This window comes from Mya arenaria, chromosome 15, assembly GCF_026914265.1.
Source record: "Mya arenaria isolate MELC-2E11 chromosome 15, ASM2691426v1".
Taxonomy (NCBI): domain Eukaryota; kingdom Metazoa; phylum Mollusca; class Bivalvia; order Myida; family Myidae; genus Mya; species Mya arenaria.
The window spans coordinates 3,057,838-3,079,413 of record NC_069136.1 but is presented as its reverse complement, the minus strand read 5'-3'; the positions used below and the strand labels follow the sequence as shown (position 1 = coordinate 3,079,413).

The 21,576-nt window shown below is 34.1% G+C and overlaps 1 protein-coding gene across 1 annotated transcript; it reads left to right on the top strand.

The window, feature by feature from the left end:
- The first annotated feature begins 9,081 nt into the window (after window positions 1-9,081).
- LOC128220085 (uncharacterized) lies at window positions 9,082-12,799 on the top strand. The gene is made up of 2 exons (XM_052928342.1): window positions 9,082-9,903; window positions 12,758-12,799. The coding sequence occupies exons 1-2, from the start codon at window positions 9,082-9,084 to the stop codon at window positions 12,797-12,799; spliced, it is 864 nt and encodes a 287-aa protein (XP_052784302.1).
- The last annotated feature ends 8,777 nt before the right edge of the window (window positions 12,800-21,576 follow it).

Genomic DNA, 21,576 nt, shown 5'->3' with positions numbered 1-21,576 from the left:
AAAATATTTTTGCTGCATACTGAGTACCTTAAAATTTCTGCTTTAATAATTGGTAAAAGTTTAAACCGTATGTGCTTTAAGGATATATTTTTAACACGTTGATATGACTCGTTCGGCCCTTGCCCATTGTCTCTTAACATTGTTTATATTTAACTTTTGACTACTGTCTTTGTTTAATTGAAATTGCGTTTGGAAACGGCAGTATGTCCAAATGCATTTATGTATGACATTCAAGGAAATTACTGAAATTTGTTTTCAATACTGTAAACATCAAAACTGAGAAGATAAGTCGACATGTCGTTTGCACAATTATATAAGGACACTATGGATACTTACAACTAGGTCTAATACTTATGTGTTAAAGTACAGAAACAAGCTCAGTACCCAAAATATTAAACATAAACCCTCTTTAATGCCACAGGTTAAACGCCAAAGACATCGAGTAATTTAAAAACTGTAAAATGTGTATTGCATAAATAATTTCCAAGGATATATTCTGCATCCTTTTTTCTTTTAGTTAGAGTGGCTTGCACAGTTCCGGATTACTTTAACAAACTTACAAGAATATGAAAGTGGACCAGCAAAGAAACGTTTGTGTTAAACTAATTCGAGGTTTTACCAGCGGTTTCAGAGAAGAATATTTTAAGTTATACTCATTTAAGAAAAATCAACTAAGCTTCCTGTAAAAAGTTCTGCCTAGGATCAATTAAACCGACGAAAGACCACACAGAGGTAATTACAGTTTGATTCAAATTGGTCAAGTGGTTGAGGACAGACGTTGTTTTAAGCAAAGGTGAATGATGGACGGTACACGACGAATGTCGGGCGGTGCATATTACACTGCGTACTTCACACAACGGCAGAATTTGTCGTAAAGAACAACTTGACGTAAAACTGGATCATATGATGAGGGTAAAAGGTATTGCCCGTATATATTGCAGAGCATACTAGCGTCCATGAAACGTGGAGAGAAGTGAGGATTTCATAGTTAAAAACGATGCCGTACACGTCAACACCATTTTTAAGTTGTACAAAGTTCCGAACATACAGTATATAGTCTTCTATGGCTATATCATCATAAGCATATCGCAGGAAAAGAAAGAACACATTTCAAGCCATTAAAAACATTTCTTTTTCTGAGAAAATGGCAGTAAGAACATGTTCATCCATCGATAATTTGATTGTTTCCACATGCCAAAGAGTAGGTTCATGAAGGCTCATTTTGGCACCGCAAATCTTCAAGAAAAAGCCAATGTGTTCGAATTAAATCTTTTAACCCTTAACCTTAAATAATGCACAGTAATACTATTATTTTCCCGTTCGCCAAATAATTAAGAATATTTCTTTTAATAATAGTTACATATTCATTAATTCGTTAAGCATTTTTGTAAAATTTAAGATCTGTTTTTCAAAGTTGCCGCATCATATACCAGTGTTCATACTTTGCCTACGTTAAGCGTTTAAAATAAAAAATAAAAATATTTGGTTTAAATATTTTTTGTGATAAGTACGATCATTTTTTTAGCATTTACAGCCGTTTGATGAAAAGAACACAGTTTATATATCTTCTTTATTTAAGGTTTATATATATCAGTGAGAAATATTTCATGCACCACAGTTTATATCTATTTTTGGGTGAAATTGTGGGCTGAAAGGCTTCGTGCACCTATACATTAAACGTCTCTCGTATCAATCTCATTTGTTTTGCGTTCACATTCGGATCTATAAACAACTAGAACAAAGTGTATAAACATATTTAATTCATCTATGAGATAGGAGTCAGTTTCAGTAAGTGCTCCATTGCATTATATTTGGAACAGAAGAGAATTATGCTATTTTGTCACACTTATTCATTTCACCAGCGTTGTTTTCACTATTTAAATGCAAAACAGGGTTTAACCGCGAAAAGTAATTCATTCTTAAGATTGATGGAGCGTAAAACAGTTCGGTCGTAGAAATAATGGAGTTCAAACAAATAAAGAAAAACAAATGTGAAAAACAACAACATCACAACTGACAAAAAGTTTTAGTTAGCAATTCCTGTTGTGGTTTTCTCTTCTACTTCATTCGCCTGAGCTTTCCTTAATTCTATCTTGAGTCTAAGATAAAGGCAATTTGGTCCACTTGACTGCTCAATAATAACCAACAACCGGTCTTGTCTGATATGATGCTACTAGTGGTCCGATTGATTTCTGCAAATGTGCTCCTTTCCCAAGAGCAGCATCAATGGTAGTGAGAACATTTGTTAATCTTGAAGGAGTTACATGCATTGTAGTATTTCGTCTTGCCCGTGTAGTACAGTAGTACAAGCATTTGTAGCAGAAGGCAAAGCGTAGTGATCGCCAAAGGTCGGACCGAAAAAATGCCTACTATTTAGCATATTCTTGAATATTTGATGATGCGATGTTGTACTTTTACTTCTTGTTTGATATGCATACACCTTAATTGGAATTGTTCTTGTTGAATAAATATCCCGTTAAGCAAAACTCCGAAATGTTATTGTATAAGTTGAAATTGTGTTCCGGTGTCGCTTTTCCGGAATGTTAAGGCGCGGGGACAAAATGAACAAATTATTGAGGGTGTCTAAAGTGTCATTACAATCCAAATAAGAATAGCTGCACGGCATGCTTAGTCAAACCATTGAGTTTTCTCACGCGCATTCGATCCGCTTCTTTTCTTTGGAAACAGGTCATATAGTCATATATTTTTTTAACTGTTTTATCAGCGACGAACTGTTGACTCACTCCAATTACTTGGACAAGTAACTAAAGTCTTGTTTTTTTTTTTTTTTTTTTTTTTTTTTTTTACCAATTCCCCCAAACACTAGTGATAAATTTTGGCACATGACATATGTTTTACAATAATGTATTGGCGTTGTATAAAGCAAGTATATATATTGTGATCTATTTCAGCAAATTCTGTAAATAATTGATAAAAATAATCGTAAGTTACCATGAATTTTTTTTATACAATATCGTTTGATAAATGAATCGGTTACTTTAATTTAAAAAAAGAACTTCATTAAAATGCTTAAAACGCCACATAATGTATTCATCATTGAAATAAAAAAATCTTTATTATTCGGTGAAATGAAAAATAAAATTGTAATTCTATCTCGAGTCAATGATAAAGGCTTTTTGGTCCGCATAAATGTTCCATTATATCCAACAACCGGTTCTTTATGATATGATGCGACTAGCGGTTTGATAGACTTCCGCAAATTAAGTTTCTGTGTCCTTTTCTCGATTTCCTAGGGCATCTTCTATGGTAGCGAGATCATTTGATAATATAGTTAGATGTCTTTGCCTTTGGGTATTTAGTCTTGTCTGTGTATTATCAGTAACGAGATTATTGCTACTTTTTATTTAAAAAGAGCACCGCGGAACAAACACCTACGCTTGAACGGTTCTGTTGATAAAGAGGCATACCTCAAAAACCATACGCGATAGGGCTATTGGCTATGTCATTCATGTGTATGTTTTCTGTATGACTAAGGCCTTTATGCATTAGTTAAAACACATAGTCTATGATGCGATATAGTACTTTCACTTCTTGTGCCTAACTCATATACTTTAAATGTGGGTGTTAATGTAGGATACATATCTCATTACAAATTACTCCTAAATATACTTGCATCAGTTGAAATTGTGATCCAACATCGCCTTTCTAGACGGTTGATCTGCAATGTCAAAGTGAACAAATTATTGAGGGCACTCGTTTTATCTTCTCTAAGTTCTTTGGAAACCATGCCTTTTTAATATTAATCAGGGATGGATGAAGAGGTGGTGCATTAAAAATACGGGTATAGGTAACTTGTATGTACTATTTTAACGAGATATTATGTGTAGGAGTGTGCTAAGTAGTTTGTAGAACATTAGCCAATATAATTGAACGTGAATGACTAGTGACCCAGTACGTATATTTGGTAGTTTTTTTGAGATAATAATGCTTTAAAGAATACTGTTGTAATGGAAGTAATATTTTGTTATGTGTTTTTATATTTTTATAGAAAAAACCGTAATCTTTAACCGATATTGCCTTTGATAATACGCCTTGGGTTTCAACTTTAGTGTTTCCGACATATGGATAATTAACACTAAGTTACTAATTCAAGAAGTATGTATTTCTAGTAAAATCTTCCTTTTAATTCCATTTTATTTGCTTTTCAGACATACACGTTCTCAGCATATGGCAAGTATTTAAATATTAAGAAATTGATAAGGCGCTACTGTTCTTTCACTTTTGTTTCGATAAACATACACCTTATTTTGGACTATTTCGTTAAGCAAAACTCCTAAATATGCTCGTATAAGTTGAAATTGTAATCCGTCATCACGTTTTCAGAACATTAATGCGCGGGGACAAAGTGAATACATTATTAACAATCCAAATTGGAATAGCTGCACGGCATGCTTAGTTAAACTCACGCACATTCGATCCTCTCCTTTTCTTTGGAAACAATTCAAATACTTATATTTTTATACTTTTAATAGTTTTAAGAGCGACGAACTGCTAACTCACTCAAAATATGTTTTATGCTAATATGTGAGCGTTATATAAAGCAAACATAGTCAGTTCATTATATTTACCCTAAATAAACTGTAAAACCACATTACTTCGTATTTGAAACGCGAACACAAGTGAATGCTTCGGTTACTTTGATAAAAAAACTAGATCTTAACTTCATCGAAAATGCTGAAAACGCAACTTCATACAAATGTATATATCATAAAGAAAACATCTACACTCTTGGAGGTTATTAAAGGAAGAATCAGGGACCCTTCCATTAACCTACAACGTATAAATTCACAAATTTTGTTCGATGTTTTTTTCATTCCACCAATCTAAAGTTGAAAATTAATAGTTGCCCGTCTGTCTGTCTCTCTGTCTGTCTCTCTCTCTCTCTCTCTCTCTCTCTCTCTCTCTCTCTCTCTCTTCCTAGTATGAAAAATGCAATGTGGTAAAAAATTGCTTTTTATATATTTGATGCATTGAAATAAGAAATACATATGTTAAATCATATATATCGAGTGAGTAGAAAATATACTAGTCATGTTTTCCCTTCTCTTTGCCAATATATGAAGTATTGCTGAATAATATACACCTGCACATAAAGAATAGTTCTTCCCTGTAAACCCTTGTAATTGTTCGTTTTCGACACTTAATGTTGTAGGAATGGGACAATGTTGTTAAGGTTAGTAAGGTATCTATAACTTGTTGGATTTAGATAAAGAAGTGCGTTATGAGAATGTTTAAAATATTCGGTGCATACCAATATTATTATATTTTGTTTTGAGACAAATTAAGGCACAATAAATTACATCATTGTAAAATATATGGTAAAATTACTGCATATTACCAGTTTACATGTGCAGTTACTATAATACTTTCTCATAACTAAATTGTTTTATATTTGAGTTATTGTGCAGGACCTGTATAAAATTAACTTCGTTTAATACTTAAAAACATGAAAGAAAAATAGAAAGATTATGCGAAAGTTATTTAGTTCATAGGCATAATGCATACATGATTGATCATTTATGATATGTTTATCAAATTCTATAGATATAGTTGTTAATACTGCGATATTAACAGCTTATTGTTATATCTGTTCGCTTTTTGTATATATATTTAACCAATTGTATTTTAGGAATATAATCACAGGTCACGGACCACGGGGGCTTTTTGGAGTCTTAAAGTGACACTGTCATATCTTTGATTACTTTGTTACTTTTTAGTGTAAGTTTAACATAAACCAGTATTAAGAAGCACACACAGTTCAGAAGAAAAAAAAACGTGTTACCATTTGCGGGCCCATGATTTATCACTATTTGTGCATACTTTTGTATAATACAAACCTTGTTATGAAACAAACAAAAAACCCCACAAACAATAACCTTTGAAACAAAATCAGAAACTCCATCATAAAAATGTTAACATAATTGTCCATCACAAGCTTGTCAACCAAACAAATCATATGACGGTAAAATATCGTGAAGTCCTAGAGTATCATCTGGTAAATTTATGCACACACTATCAAGTATTCTTTTACTGCAGAATTTCTTCATATGATTCTCAATAAAACTTTACTGTCTGTGTATTGTTTTTAAAAGCACCTTAAAAAACTTGTTTATAAAATATCGAATGCCTTCGTGGGCAAAACGTATAATCTAAACGCTCGAAACGAAAATGTCAACCTCGGCTATCGCCTCGGTTGAAATTAACTTTCTATTGTTACCGTGATATTATTTAACCCTCCATGTACAACTGATACATATACATTATTCCAACATACATATATGCAAAGCTGTAATATTTTTAGTATACCGTTGTTCAGATTTGATAATGCAATTGCAGTGTTTGATAAGTTCCTTTATCAGTTTCTCGTATAAATAATATTTTGGAATTTTCACGGACCCTGGCTAGCTAGATTGAGGAAGTTTCTTGAAGAAATATGCCTTTATTACAACTTTCTGACTAAATTTTAATTGATCAAATGGTCTTGTAGCATCCTGTCAAAGCTGTTTTATTTCTAGCAAAACATACTATTTCGGCACTCTCACTTTTCAATAACATCACGGGTTTATTTTGTAATACGATACAAAGCGATACTGAACTATGAGTGTGTTTCAAATATGCAGTGTACATAATAGCCTACTCACTTAAACTTCTCAGAATCATATGAGGTTATTTTTGGATTTAAAATATTACTACTGCTTATTTATTTACTATAGTCAAAATAATGTATAATTGTTTAAAACTATATTATTTTCTAATTGTTAATAAAACTTCATTATTGTACACAACGTTTTTGTTTGATTTCATTATCTTAACTGCTACATACAGTTTTTCATAATTTGCTTATTTTCTCTGGCTTTCCCAGTCTCGATATCGTCCCTGTTTTTCCATTGAAAATATTTCAATATTCCGTGTTTTCTGTGGTCGGGTTTGTGAACATTGTATCATTTGTTTGACCTTTATTTGGTATGTCATTAAACAAGTACATTAGGTAAGAGTGAAGTATACAATAAGCAGATTTCATCTAATTTAAAAGGTCGTAGGTTCGGGCCAGAGTAAGTGAAAATTCTCTAGGCCGATATGGACACCATGAAACGAGCTCAATATGGATTAGTATAAGCTTGATGCGGTCTAAAAACTCGAATTTAAATAACCAGTATCATTTTAAAGTAAACTAAGCAAACTCTTGGTAGATCTTTGTATACTCATAACTTTACATTATAGTTTCTATGGCAACATTATTCTTAACTGGTCCATGTTTTGATGATCTTATGCGTCAATCAATTTCTGACAATAGCTCAATACAACAACCATTCTGGCCAGCGCATAGAGATTTTGTCTTACTTTAAAACTAATCTGAGGAAAGTTTAAATAGGTTGCCGTCTACAACCGGTTTTACCCTGCAGTTTCTAAAGCAATAGTATTCTGACCTTGGCCGTATTTTGTTGCGAGTATAGGTTAGTAGTTTTCTTTTGAGTGTACATTGTACTTGTGGCAGTCAACAATTGTGCCTAGGGCCTAGTTCCTGTTATAAAAGCTGAACCAAAAATGCATGTTTAAAATATGTCTTGTCAGGTCCATTAACGAGCAATGAGCATATTTCCTACATATTGAAGCATTCTCTTTTTCCTCTCTCTTTCAGTTATTGTACTGTCATCAATTTGCTTTGATATGTTATCATAATTGATACGTTCACATATGCAAATTGATGTTATTATTTTATTGTAGGAAAATACGGCATTTGTTGCATGCATTTGCTTATCATTTAATGATAAATATCGTCCGGTACTTGACACATTTTAAATACTATGTATAAATGAAATGCCAAAACTATCCATTATGTCAAAGAAATGTCAGGAAGTGGCACGCCAAGGCTTTTATTCTCTAAAATAATGGACGGATTTAGGTGTTCTACTCAGTTTAAACATGTAATATCCGTTTTTTAAACGATATAGTTTTACAAAAATCATCAAAACTAGATATCGAAATAAACATTTTAAAGGATGCTCATATTTAATAGGTTAAAACTTAAACATCATGTATTTGATTAATTGACAGTTGTTAATTGTTGTTTGTACAAATAAATGAAAACAATTTCATAATTGAAAACTTTTATTCAAGAATAATTTGAATAGCTACTTGCTGCTAATTCCGGATTATTAAACCTTGTAATTGGAATAAAAGGAGTGTCCTTTAAGCGTTTTGCTTTGGCTTTTCTTTTCATATTGAAAATGATTGCCTTCTTATAATTGGAATATAGAAGGAAATACATACATAAAGGCAATATAACGGGTACCAGCTTAGCAAGTGCTAATTAAATGACTTATTTATCCCAGATTTTGATATCTCTATACAATTCGTAAGTAACATGTGGAATACGAACATTAAAAGACGGTATTTATTCTGCTCATTTCTGTCATTTGATATTATTATAGAATGCCTTGTTTCCGAGTAACTGTACAACACAGGTATTTTTTGTTTAACACATGTGTAAAATATCAATAACAATATCACTTCGCGTGACGAATTACAGCGACCGGATATATATTTTGTTTTTATTTATTCCGGGTACTACATTACCACCTCACTGCAATTCATGAAGAGTGAAATGGCATATCTTTGGTTGTTTGTGGTATTTTGCTCGTCACATTCAGATTTAGATTCACGTGATATGGCGCGAAGTGTACGTGTTTCAAATCGGGGATAAATTTTGTGTGTTTTTTTTTAGTTTAAATCAAAGAAATAAAGTCTGGATTTATACTTAAATATGTGGATTATATGGCATTTGAACGGACGGATTAAATATGTGACTCTGCAATCATGACTAACAAAAGAAAAGATAGAAATAGTAGTGGAAGTAATTCGGACAATTTAAACAAAAACAAAGTGACGAAACAAAGAGGCCCGTCCGAGGAATCTGACACAAGCTTTTCTGTCAGTGATATTTTAGGCAAGGCGAGTGCTGTGCTGTTTCAGGACACAAACGATTCTCTGTATGAGGAGAGCACACGCGAAGTATTTAACAAAACACCTGTGTCGGGCTCGGGGAAACGCAATTGCAAGATGGCGGAAGGCGGCAGAGAACCCACAAACAAAGACCTGCTAGACTGTATGAGGGCGATGGGCGATAAATTAACAGTCATGGAAAATAAATTGAATAAAATTGAAACCCTTGAACTTAAGGTTACGGACTTTGAAAGGGAGTTAAGAAAAATATGGATAGCACTCAAGGACCGTGTCAAGCGTACAGACGAACGCGTGAACAAGCTCGAGGACAAGGTTGAGTCGGTTGACGTTGAGGCGGGGATTATGGCGGACAGGGTGAATGTGTTGGAAAAACAACGTAAGGAGCTTCGGGACGACGTTGCGTACTTAAAATCGCAGTCAATGAGAAATAATTTGGTGTTCACCAATGTTCCCGAAGATAACTCTTCAGGAAACGAGCCAGCCGACGTCACCGAAAACAAACTTCGTATGCACATGCAGGAGACCCTCAAGATCGCGAAAGAGACGGCTAAGTCTATTCGCTTTGAGCGCGTCCACCGCTCCCCGGGACAACCAAGACAGGGTAAAGTGCGAAACATCGTTGCAAAGTTTACATTTTTCAAGGACAGGGAGGTAGTTCGGCGGGAGTGGAAACATTTGGCTGGGACGGGATGCCAAATGTACGAACAGTTCCCACCGGAAGTGCTAGATAAACGACGCAGGCTGGTACCCATGATGAAGGACGCCAGGAAAGAGGGCAAGCGAGCATGGATTGCGTATGACACCCTGTACGTGGACGGCGAGCAGGTGCGGCTGTATGGGCACGTTGGGGGCGAACTATCCGTTCTCTCGTGGAACGTCCATGGACTTACGAGGGAGAAAAAGGAGAGCATTGAATTTGTATATATTTTAGAAAAACACGATATTTGTTTTCTGTACGAGTCATGGTGTGATTCTAATAGTAATATAGATTTAAATGGGTATAAATCACATAATTTTTATCGCAAATTTCAACATAGGAACGCTAAGCGAAATAGTGGGGGAATAGTTTTATATTATAAGAATCATTTAAGTGATGGCATTGAAATCATTAAAAATCATTTTGACACAATTATTTGGCTGAAACTTGATCGCACCTTTTTTAATATCCCCGAAGATATTTATGTATGTGGTACCTACATTTGGGGTGAGGACTCGCCTATATACAATACTGTTAATGTTGATTTATTTGACATTTTAGAAAACGATCTGTTTTTATAAGATAGTCTTTGTTGTGTATTTGTTTGTGGTGATTTGAATAGTAGGGTTGGAAGTAAAAAAGACTATGTTACTCATGATAAATATAATTGTTATACTGATAGTCACGACTACGAATTTGATTGCACCCCTGACAGGGCTTCAATCGACAAATCTCATAATAATCATGGGATAAAACTTTTAGATATATGTAAAGGGTCAAGTTTTCGCATTTAAACGGTCGCATTGGTAATACCAATCAGCATACATTCATGTCACATAACGGCTGTTCTGTGATTGACTATTTGTTATCGAGTGAGCGTAATTTTTCACAGATTAAAGATTTTACTATAGAATCATTCAATGAATGGAGCGATCACGCTCCGCTAAATATTTCATTACTATGTAATAGTATTTTACCTGATACTAAAAACTACTCAGAGATTAAATATAAATGGAACGTATCTTTTCGGGAGCAGTTTCGCTCCGGGATTATTGCAAATTTACCTACTTTTAATAACATTGTTAATAGCGCAGATTGCTCAAGTAAAGACTATGTTAATAAGATGTTGCTTATGTTTACAAACACAATACGGAGTGTAGCCGACCCATTGTTTTCTAAAGAATGTTTTTTTAAAGATGAAGTATTTTTTGCAAATTATACAAATAGTAATAAGAACTGGTTTGATCACGACTGTATTATTTCACAAAATCTGTATTTAGAAGCACTAGGAATTTTCAATAAGGATAAATCAGATGCTAACAGATTGATTTTATGTGATCGGAAAACTTATTATAAAAATATTGTTCGTAAAAAGAAGAATATTGATTATAAAAAGAAAATGAGTGATATTGAAAACTTAAGAAAGAGCAAACCTAGAGACTTTTGGAAACATTTTAAGTCTAAATCCTCTAATAAATCAAACAAAATACCACTAAAGGAATTTCGAGAATATTTTGAAACACTTAGTAATAACACGTTTGGTGATATTAATCACGATGCAGAAGATTTTAATAATAATAATGATTTTAATGTTCCAAATAATTCTTTTCCTGAACTGGATGAGCCTATAACTGTACAAGAAATTATAAATGCTGTCAAGTCATTGAAACGATGTAAAGCTTACGACAGTGATTATTTGTTGAATGAATATTTTATCGAAACTGTAGATATATTATCTTCGCATTTATGCGATTTGTTTAACAATATATTAAATTCTGGTCATTTTCCCGAGCAGTGGACAGAAGGTATTATTATTCCCCTTCATAAAAAGGGTTCAGAATCTGATGTCAATAATTACAGGGGAATTACTTTAGTAAGTTGTTTATCAAAATTATTTACCACTGTTATAAATAAGCGCGTCGAAACATTTTGTGAAGAACATAATATTATTTCGGATGCTCAATTCGGATTTCGAAAGGGGCGCTCTACAATAGATGCTATTTATATACTGTTATCTCTGATACAAAATTATTTGTTTGAAAATAAAAGACTATATATTATATTTGTCGATATGATGAAATGTTTTGATACAATTTATAGAAATGAATTATGGTTGAAGATGTATAAATGTGGAATACAAGGGAAAATACTTAGAATTATTCGGGACATGTATCAAAGAGTTAAATCATGTGTTAAATCATTGTCATCATATTCTGATTATTTTGGTTATGCTGCAGGCTTACGCCAAGGGGAAGTTATGTCCCCTTTATTGTTTTCTCTATTCGTAGAAGATATTGAATTATATTTGCAAAGCGATATTAATTTAGGATTACACATAGATGATATTGTATTGATTTTATTATTATTTGCTGATGACATGGCCATTGTAGGCAAATCTCCTGATGAACTTCAAACCCATTTGGATAATTTAGCAAATTACTGCAACACTTGGGGATTAAAAGTTAATACTGATAAAACCAAAATTATGGTGTTTCGTAAGAGACGTGGGTTATTGCCCAATGAAAAATGGACTTATAATGGCCACGATATTCACGTTGTTAACGACTTCAATTATTTAGGTGTTGTGTTTAATTATACTGGCAGTTTTAGCCTTAACCAAGAACATTTGATTGGTAAAGCCCTTAAGGCAATGAATATTTTATTTTGTAAATGTCAAGAGTACGACTTGAAACCAAAAATATTGTGTCAATTATTTGACGCATTTGTTGGTTCTATTTTAAATTATTCGGCAGATAATAAATAATATTATTATCAAAACTATATATACGCAAGCTAAGAATGATTGTGACAAAGGCTGTCGTAATTGGGTGTACAACATAAAAAAGATTTTAAATGATTTTGGTTTTAGTCATGTTTATGACGATATTTACAATATTGATGTTGATAGATTTATAACAGTTTTCAAATGTAGAATACACGATGCGTTTAAACAAGATGGTATGGTACTTTAGAAAAAAGCACGGTGCTAGATATGTATAGAAATTTTAAGACTAGTCTTGAATATGAGAGTTATTTAGACATTTTACCCCAAAGTTTACGATTTTTCTTTTGTAGACTGCGACTCTCCGTGCACCCACTCCATATTCAGACTGGTAGATACGCTAGAAATAATGTTGTTCGAAACCATAGATATTGTCTTTGTTGTAATTCCAATGATATTGAAGATGAATTTCACTTTATCTGTGTGTGTCAAGCTTTTAATGATTATAGAAAAAATATATTAAGAAATGCTATTATACAAGACCGTCTGTATTTAAATATTTACAACTGTTGCAATCAAATGATAAAATAGAGCTTATTAAACTATGTCTGTTTGTTAAAGATTCGCTTAAAGTAAGATCCACGATAATTAATGTTATGACTTAATACTGTAATATTAGTTCATCCTCTGATTTAGATAGATGATTTATTTATTTTTGTATTTATATATACTTATTAGTATTACATTGTTTGTTATTATGCATACACGTTGACATTGACTAGTATAAACATATGTGTTGTTGACGATGTACATTGTACAAGTCGAAATAAACTGTCTGTCTGTCTGTCTGTCTGTCTGTCTGTCTGTCATATAATACACAATTTTATATGACGACCTGTGCCAGGTTTTCATTATTGTTAATCTGTTTTACGTATTCATTATTTAGAATTTATGTGTACGTTTTAAGGAACAAATAATAGTCAAGCAGTACTATAAAAAGTAGTATTTTTTGCGAATGGCTTTCAAAAATGACTCACAAGGTGAGTATTATTTACTTAATATTATATATATATATATATATATATATATATATATATATATATATATATATATAACCTATGCATGACCAAGGACTTTCTTGCAAGAATCCGCCTATGGTGGTCACGGAAGGTCGACCGGCTCAAGCAAAATGAACACAAGTTTGAGTATACATAAAAGTAAGTGCGAATGTAAATATTGTTGTGTTAACTAAATGTTTAATTCTATGAAAAAGTCGCACTCGATTACGGTTGTAATATCGATTTCAATAAAAAATAAGTTAGCATATATCATCGAAACTCGCTAAGCTTCGCCTCTCATACTCATTCGTTTCGTTCTCGCGATATTTGAAACAATTCTGCAACGTGTTCGCTTTGTTTGTAGATTGAGGTATCATATAGCGGTATTTGAAGTTTCAGCAGTCAATTGTAAAAAAAAATAACTTATAAGGTTATCTTTTGTATGGTTTGCATTTAAAGAGATTTGATTGGTTAAAAATATGGGCCAATCTGTAAAAAATTCGTCTAACTTTGGCCAAACCAAATAGTTAACCAGTTTAATTGTTTGGTTTACGATTAAATAACAATTATTTAGCTTAACATGCCTTGCAATAGTAAGCTGTGTTTATAACTTTGAAAGGACTCAAATTCATTATTTTTAGTTATATATTTTACACATCTCACTTATAAATGTTTATTTATGCTTATTCCGTCAATAAACACAATTACAAAATATTTTATAGACCAAAGTAATTGAACACAATTTTGGAGCCATGGTATGCCAATATTAACAATTTAAACGAAATCAAACCATATTAAGGCTTTGTGATCTTAGGATAATATTGGTGACTATTTAAATGATACAATGACACAGCTGTATGACAACAACTTGAATCTCGTGACAATATAGATATGCTGTTAAGGGATATCTCCTATCATACTATCATCTGCTATTATCCTGATTCTAGAAACGCAGTAATCTAATCATAAACTGCTGTACGACTTCTAGCAGGAAACGCTTTTATATAAGGAATGATAAAAACTATCGATTGACTTCTAAAGGTCTCTTGAAATATTATCATCATTCATCGGTAAGGTTTCTTAAGAAAATGATAAAACTGGTCGATTCAAGGAGCGGCTTCTCAAGATTTATAATCTTCAAAACATTTCATGCTATTCATACTATCAGATAAGGCGAATTGCTTTAGGGTTTATCGTGCTGAATAAGACATGTGTCCGATACGGATGTTAACGTTAAGAAAAGCGGATTGCACAAAAAGAGTAAATTGAATTTGGATTCCATCGAAAAATAGAAAACATAATTGACAGCAATAAAAAAAAATCATTTACAATTTCGAGCAATACAAACAGACACATTCAAGAAACCCTGATCCCGTTCCATTTTAAGATTAAATATTATTCGCACATAAAAATGTCTATGTTGCAAAATATCAAACCAATCGTAAAATCTAGAGACCGATAAGGGAATTATTATTGAAATAACAAATTTTCCACACAATAAATACAATTATAAGCAAACAATAACTGCACGTATTTAAACGTGAACACTCATAAATTACAAAATACAGGAATTTTTCACGACCTATAACGGATATGTATCCTTTCTTTAGCTATAAATGTATGTAGTCTGGTTGTGTTTGAATCATGTTTGTGTATGTAGCCCTTTTGTAATTGTAGCCTTGATGTGTATGTATCTTTGGTGTGTATGTAGCATTATTGTGTACGTAGTCTTGTTGTGAATGTTGTCTTGTTGTGTATGTTGTCTTGTTGTGTATGTAGCCTTGTTGTGTTTGTAGTCTTTTTGTGTATGTAGCCTTGTTGTGTATTTAGCCATGCTATGTATGTTGTGTATATAGCATTGTTGTATATGTTGCTTTGATGTGTATAATACCTTGTTGAGTATGTAGCCTTGTTGTATTAGTAGCCTTTTTGTGTATGTAGCGTTGTTGTGTACTTAGCCATGCTATGTATGTAGCGTTGTTGTGTATGTAGCCTTGTTGTGTTTGTAGTCTTGTTGTGTATGTAGCCTTGTTGTGTATTTAGCCATGCTATGTATGTAGCCTTGTTGTGTATGTAGCATTGATGTGTATGTTGCCTTGATGTGTATGGTACCTTGTTGAGGATGTTGCTTTGATGTGTATGTAGCATTATTGTGTATGAAGTTTTGTTTATATCTAGCCTTGTTGTGTATGTAGCCTTGTTGTGTATGTAGCCTTGTTGTTTATGTAGCCTTGTTGTGTATGTAGCCTTGATGTGTATGTAACCTTGTTGTGTATGTAGCCTTGATGTGTATGTAGCATTTTTGTGTATGTAGCCTTGTTGTGTACGTAGCATTGTTGTGTATGTAACCTTGTTGTGTATGTAGCATTGTTGTGTATGTAACCTTGTTGTGTATGTAACCTTGTTGTGTGTGTAGTCATGTTGTATATGCAGGCTTATTGTGTATGTAACATTGATGTGTTTGTAGCATTGTTGTGTATGTAACCTTGTTGTGTATGTAGCATTGTTGTGTATGTAACCTTGTTGTGTATGTAGCATTGTTGTGTATGTAGCATTGTTTTGTATGTAACCTTGTTGTGTATCTAGCCTTGTTGTGTATGTATCCTTGTTGTGTATGTAGCATTGTTGTGTATGTTGCATTGTTGTGTATGTAACCTTGTTGAGTATGTAGCCTTGTTGTGAATGTAGCCTTGTTTTTTATGTAGCCTTTCTAAATATGTAATCTTGCTGTGTATGCAACCTTGTTGCGACTGTAGCCTAGTTATGTATGCAGCCTTGCTGTGTATGTAACCCTGTTGCGTATGTAGCCTTGATATGTATGTAGCCTTGTTGGGTATGTAGCCATGTTGTGTATGTAGCCTTGTTGTGTATGTTACCTTGTTGTGTAAGTAGCCTTGTTGTGTATGTAGCCGTGTTGTTTATATTACCTTGTTGTGTATGTAGCCCTGTTGTATATGTAGCCTTGTTGTGTATGTAGCCTTGTTGTGTATGTTACCTTGTCGTTTATGTTGCCTTGTTGTGTATGTAGCCATGTTGTTTATGTAACTTTATTTTGTATGTAACCTTGTTGTGTATGTAGCCATATTGTGCATGTAACCTTGTTGTATATGTAACCTTTTTGTGTATGTGACCTTGTTGTGTGTAGCGGTGTTGTGTATGTAGCTTTATTGTCTATGAAACCTTGTTTTGTATGTTATCTTATTGTATAAGAAACCTAGTCGTGTATGTAGCATTGTTGTGTATGTAGCCTTGTTATGTATGTGGCCTTTCTGTGTATGTAGCCTTGTTGTATATGTTGCCTTGTTGTATATGCAGCATTGTTGTGAATGCAACCTTGTTGTGTATGTAGCCATATTGAATATGTAACCTTGTTTGTATGTGGCCTTGTTGTGTATGTAGCCTTGTTGTGTATTAAGCCTTATTGTATATATTACTTTGTTGTGTATATAATCTTATTATACATGTAACCTTGTTGTGTATGTAGCCTTGTCGTGTATGTAGCCATGTTGTATATGTAGCCCAGTTGTATATGTAGCATTGTTTTGTATGTAGCCTTGTTGTGTATATAGCCTTGTTGTGTATGCAACCTTGTTGTGTATGTAGCGTTGCTGTGTATGTATCCTTGTTGTGTATTTAGCCTTGTTGTGTATATAACCTTGTTGTGTGTATAGTCTGGTTGTATATATAGCCTTGTTGCGATGTAGCCTTGTTGTGTTTGTAGCCTTGTTGTGCATGTAGCCTTGTTGTGTGTATAACCTGGTTGTATATATATAGCCTTGTTGTGTATGTAGCCTTGTTGTGTATGTAGCCTTGTTGTATATGTAGCGTTGGTGTATATGCAGCATTCTTGTGTATGTATCCTTGTTGTGTATGTAGCCTTGTTGTGTATAGCCTGGTTGTATATGTAGCCTTGTTGTGTATGTATCCTTGTTGTGTATGTAGCCTTGTTGTGTATAGCCTGGTTGTATATGTAGCCTTGTTGTGTTTGCAGCCTTGTTTTGTATGTAGCACTGTTTTGTGTATAGCCTTGTTGTAAAGTAGCCATGTTGTGTATATAGCCTTGTTGTGTATGTAACCTTGTTGTGTATGTAGCCATGTTGTGTATGCAACCTTTTTGTGTATGTAGCCTTGTTGTGTATGTTGCCTTGTTGTGTATGTTGCCTTGTTGAATTTGTTGCTTGGGGTGTATGTAGCCTTGTTGTGTATTTAGCCTTGTTGTGTATGTAGCCTTGTTGTGTATGTAGCCTTGTTGTGTATGGAACCTTGTTGTGTATGTAGCCTTGTTGTGTGTATAGCCTGGTTGTCTATGTAGCCTTGTTGTGTATGTAGCCTTGTTGTGTATGTAGCCTTGTTGTATGTATATCCTGTTTGTATATGTAGCCTTGTTGTGTATGTAGCCTTGTTGTGTATGTAGCCTTGTTTTGTTTGTAGCCTTGTTGTGTATGTAGCCTTGTTGTGTATGAAGCCTTGTTGTGTATGTAGCCTTGTTGTATATATAGCCTGTTTGTATATGTAGCCTTGTTGTATATGTAGCCTTGTTGTGTTTGTAGCCTTGTTTTGTATGTAGCATTGTTGTGTGTATAGCCTGGTTGTATATGTAGCCTTGTTGTGTATATAGCCTTGTTGTGTATGTAGCCATGTTGTGTATGTAGCCATGTTGTGTATGGAACCTTGTTATATATGTAGCCTTGTTGTGTATGTAACCTTGTTGTGTATGTAGCCTTGTTGTGTGTATAGCCTGGTTGTATATGTAGACTTGCTGTGTATATAGCCATGTTGTGTATGTAACCTTGTTATGTATGTAGCCTTGTTGTGTATGTAACAATGTTGTGTATGTAGCCTTGTTGTGTGTATAGCCTGATTATATATGTAGCCTTGTTGTGTATGTAGCCTTGTTGTGTATTTAGCTTTGTTGTGTATGTAACCTTGTTATGTATGTAACCTTGTTGTGTATGTAACCTTGTTGTGTATGTAGCCATGTTGTGTATGTAACCTTGTTATGTATGTAGCCTTGTTGTGTATGTAACCTTGTTGTGTATGTAGCTTTGTTGTGTATGTAGCCATGTTGTGTATGTAACCTTGTTATGTATGTAGCCTTGTTGTGTATGTAACCTTGTTGTGTATGTAGCCTTGTTGTGTGTGTAGCCTTGTTGTGTATGTAGCCTTGTTGTGTATGTAGCCTTGTTGTGTGCATACCCTGTTTGTATATGCAGCCTTGTTGTGTATGTAGCCTTGTTGTGTGTATAGCCTGATTGTATATGTAGCCATGTTGTGTATGTAATCTTGTTATGTATGTAGCCTTGTTGTGTATGTAACCTTGTTGTGTATGTAGCCTGATTGTATATGTAGCCTTGTAGTGTATGTAGCCTTGTTGTGTATTTAGCTTTGTTGTGTATGTAACCTTGTTGTGTATGTAGCCTTGTTGTATATGTAGCTTTGTTGAGTATGTAGCCTTGTTGTGTATGTAGCCTTGTTGTGTGCATACCCTGTATGTATATGCAGCCTTGTTGTGTATGTAGCCTTGTTGTGTATATAGCCTTGTTGTGTATGTAGCTTTGTTGTGTATGTAACCTAGTTATGTATGTAGCCTTGTTGTGTATGTTGCCTTGTTGTGTATGTTGCCGTGTTGTGTATGTAGCCTGGATGTATATGTAGACTTGTTGTGTATGTAGCCTTGTTGTGTATTTAGCTTTGTTGTGTATGTAACCTTGTTGTGTATGTAGCCTTGTTGGGTATGTAGCCTTGTTGTGTATGTAGCCTTGTTGTGTATGTAGCCTTGTTGTGTGTATAGCTTGTTGTATATGCAGCCTTGTTTTGTATGAAGCCTTGTTGTGTATGTAGCCTTGTTGTGTATGTAGCTTTGTTGTGTATTTAACCTTGTCATTTATGTAGCCTTGTTTTGTATGTTGCCCTGTGTGTATGTAGCCTTGTTGTATATGTAGCCTTGTTGTGTATGTTGCCTTGTTGTGTATGTTACCTTGTTGTGTATGTTGCCTTGTTGTGTATGTAGCCAAGTTGTTTATGTAACTTTTGTTATATGCAACCTTGTTGTTTATGTAGCCATATTGTGCATGAAACCTTGTTGTATATGTAACCCTTTTGTGTATGTGGCCTTGTTGTGTGTAGCGGTGTTGTGTATGTAGCCTTATTGTCTATGAAACCTTGTTTTGTATGTTATCTTATTGTATAAATAACCTTGTTGTGTATGTAGCATTGTTGTGTATGTAGCCTTGTTATGTATGTGGCCTTGCTGTGTATGTAGCCTTGTTGTATATGCTGCCTTGTTGTATATGCAGCATTGTTGTGAATGCAACCTTTTTGTGTATGTAGCCATATTGAATATGTGACCTTGTTTGTATGTGGCCTTTTTGTGTTTGTAGCCTTGTTGTGTATTAAGCCTTATTGTATATGTAACTTTGTTGTGTATATAATCTTATTGTACATGTAACCTTGTTGTGTATGTAGCTTTGTTGTATATGAAGCAATGTTGTATATGTAGCCTTGTTGTATATGCAGCATTGTTGTGTATGTAGCCTCGTTGCGTATGTAGCCTTGTTGTGTATGTAGCCTTGTTGTATATGTAGCCTTGTTGTATATGCAGCATTGTTGTGTATGTATCCTTGTTGTGTATGTATCCTTGTTGTGTATGTAGCCTTGTTGTGTGTATAGCCTGGTTGTGTATGTTACCTTGTTGTGTTTGTATCCTTGTTGTGTAGTTAGCCTTGTTGTGTGTATAGCCTGGTTGTATATATAGCCTGGTTGTATATATAGCCTTGTTGTGTATGTAGCCTCGTTGCGTATGTAACCTTGTTGTGTATGTAGCCTTGTTGTATATGTAGCCTTGTTGTATATGCAGCATTGTTGTGTATGTATCCTTGTTGTGTATGTATCCTTGTTGTGTATGTAGCCTTGTTGTGTGTATAGCCTGGTTGTATATGTAGCCTTGTTGTGTGTATAGCCTTATTGTGTATGTATCCTTGTTGTGTATGTAGCCTTGTTGTGTATGTAGCCTTGTTGTGTGTATAGCCTGGTTGTATATGTAGCCTTGTTGTGTGTATAGCCTTCTTGTGTATGTATCCTTGTTGTGTATGTAACCTTGTTGTGTATAGCCTGGTTGTATATGTAGCCTTGTTGTGTTTGTAGCCTTGTTTTGTATGTAGCATTGTCGTGTATGTAGCCATGTTGTATATGTAGCCTTGTTGTGTATGTAGCCTTGTTGTGTATGTAATTTTGTTGTGTATGTAGCCATGTTGTGTATGCAACCTTGTTGTGTATGTAGCGTTGCTGTGTATGTTGCCTTGTCGTGTATGTAACCTTGTTGTGTATGTAGCCTTGTTGTGTATATAGCCTTGTTTTGTATGTAGACTTGTTGTGTATGTAGCCTTGTTGTGTATGTAGCCTTATTGTGTATGCAGTAGCCTGGTTGTATATGTAGCCTTGTTGTGTATGTAGCCTTGTTGTGTATGTAGCCTTGTTGTGTATGTAGCCTTGTTGTGTTTGTAGCCTTGTTGTGTATGTAGCCTTGTTGTGTGCATAGCCTGGTTGTATATGTAGCCTTGTTGTGTATGTAGCCTTCTTGTGTATGTAGCCTTGTTGTATATGTAGCCTTGTTGTGTTTGTAGCCTTGTTGTGTATGTAGCCTTGTTGTATATGTAGCCTTGTTGTGTTTGTAGCCTTGTTGTGTATGTAGCCTTGTTGTGTGCATAGCCTGGTTGTGTATGTAGCCTTGTTGTATATGTAGCCTTGTTGTGTATGTAGCCTTCTTGTGTATGTAGCCTTGTTGTGTATGTAGCCTTCTTGTGTATGTAGCCTTGTTGTGTATGTAGCCTTGTTGTGTATGTAGCCTTGTTGTGTTTGTAACCTTGTTGTGTATGTAGCATTGTTGTATATATAGCCTTGTTATGTATGTATCCTTGTTGTGTATGTAGCCTTGTTGAATATGTAGCCTTGTTGTGTATGTAGCCTTGTTGTGTATGTAGCCTTGTTGTGTATGTAGCCTTGTTGTATATATAGCCTTGTTGTGTATGTAGCATTGTTTTGTATGTAGCCTTGTTGTGTATGTAGCCTTGTTGTGTATGTAACCTTGTTGTGTATGTAGCCTTGTTGGGTATGTA

Coding starts and splice junctions, on each gene's coding strand:
- LOC128220085 (XM_052928342.1), top strand. CDS start 9,082: ATGGCGGAAGGCGGCAGAGAACCCACAAACAAAGACCTGCTAGACTGT. Junction 9,904..12,757: donor AAAAGGAGAGCATTGAATTT/GTATATATTTTA, acceptor TTTCTTTTGTAG/ACTGCGACTCTCCGTGCACC.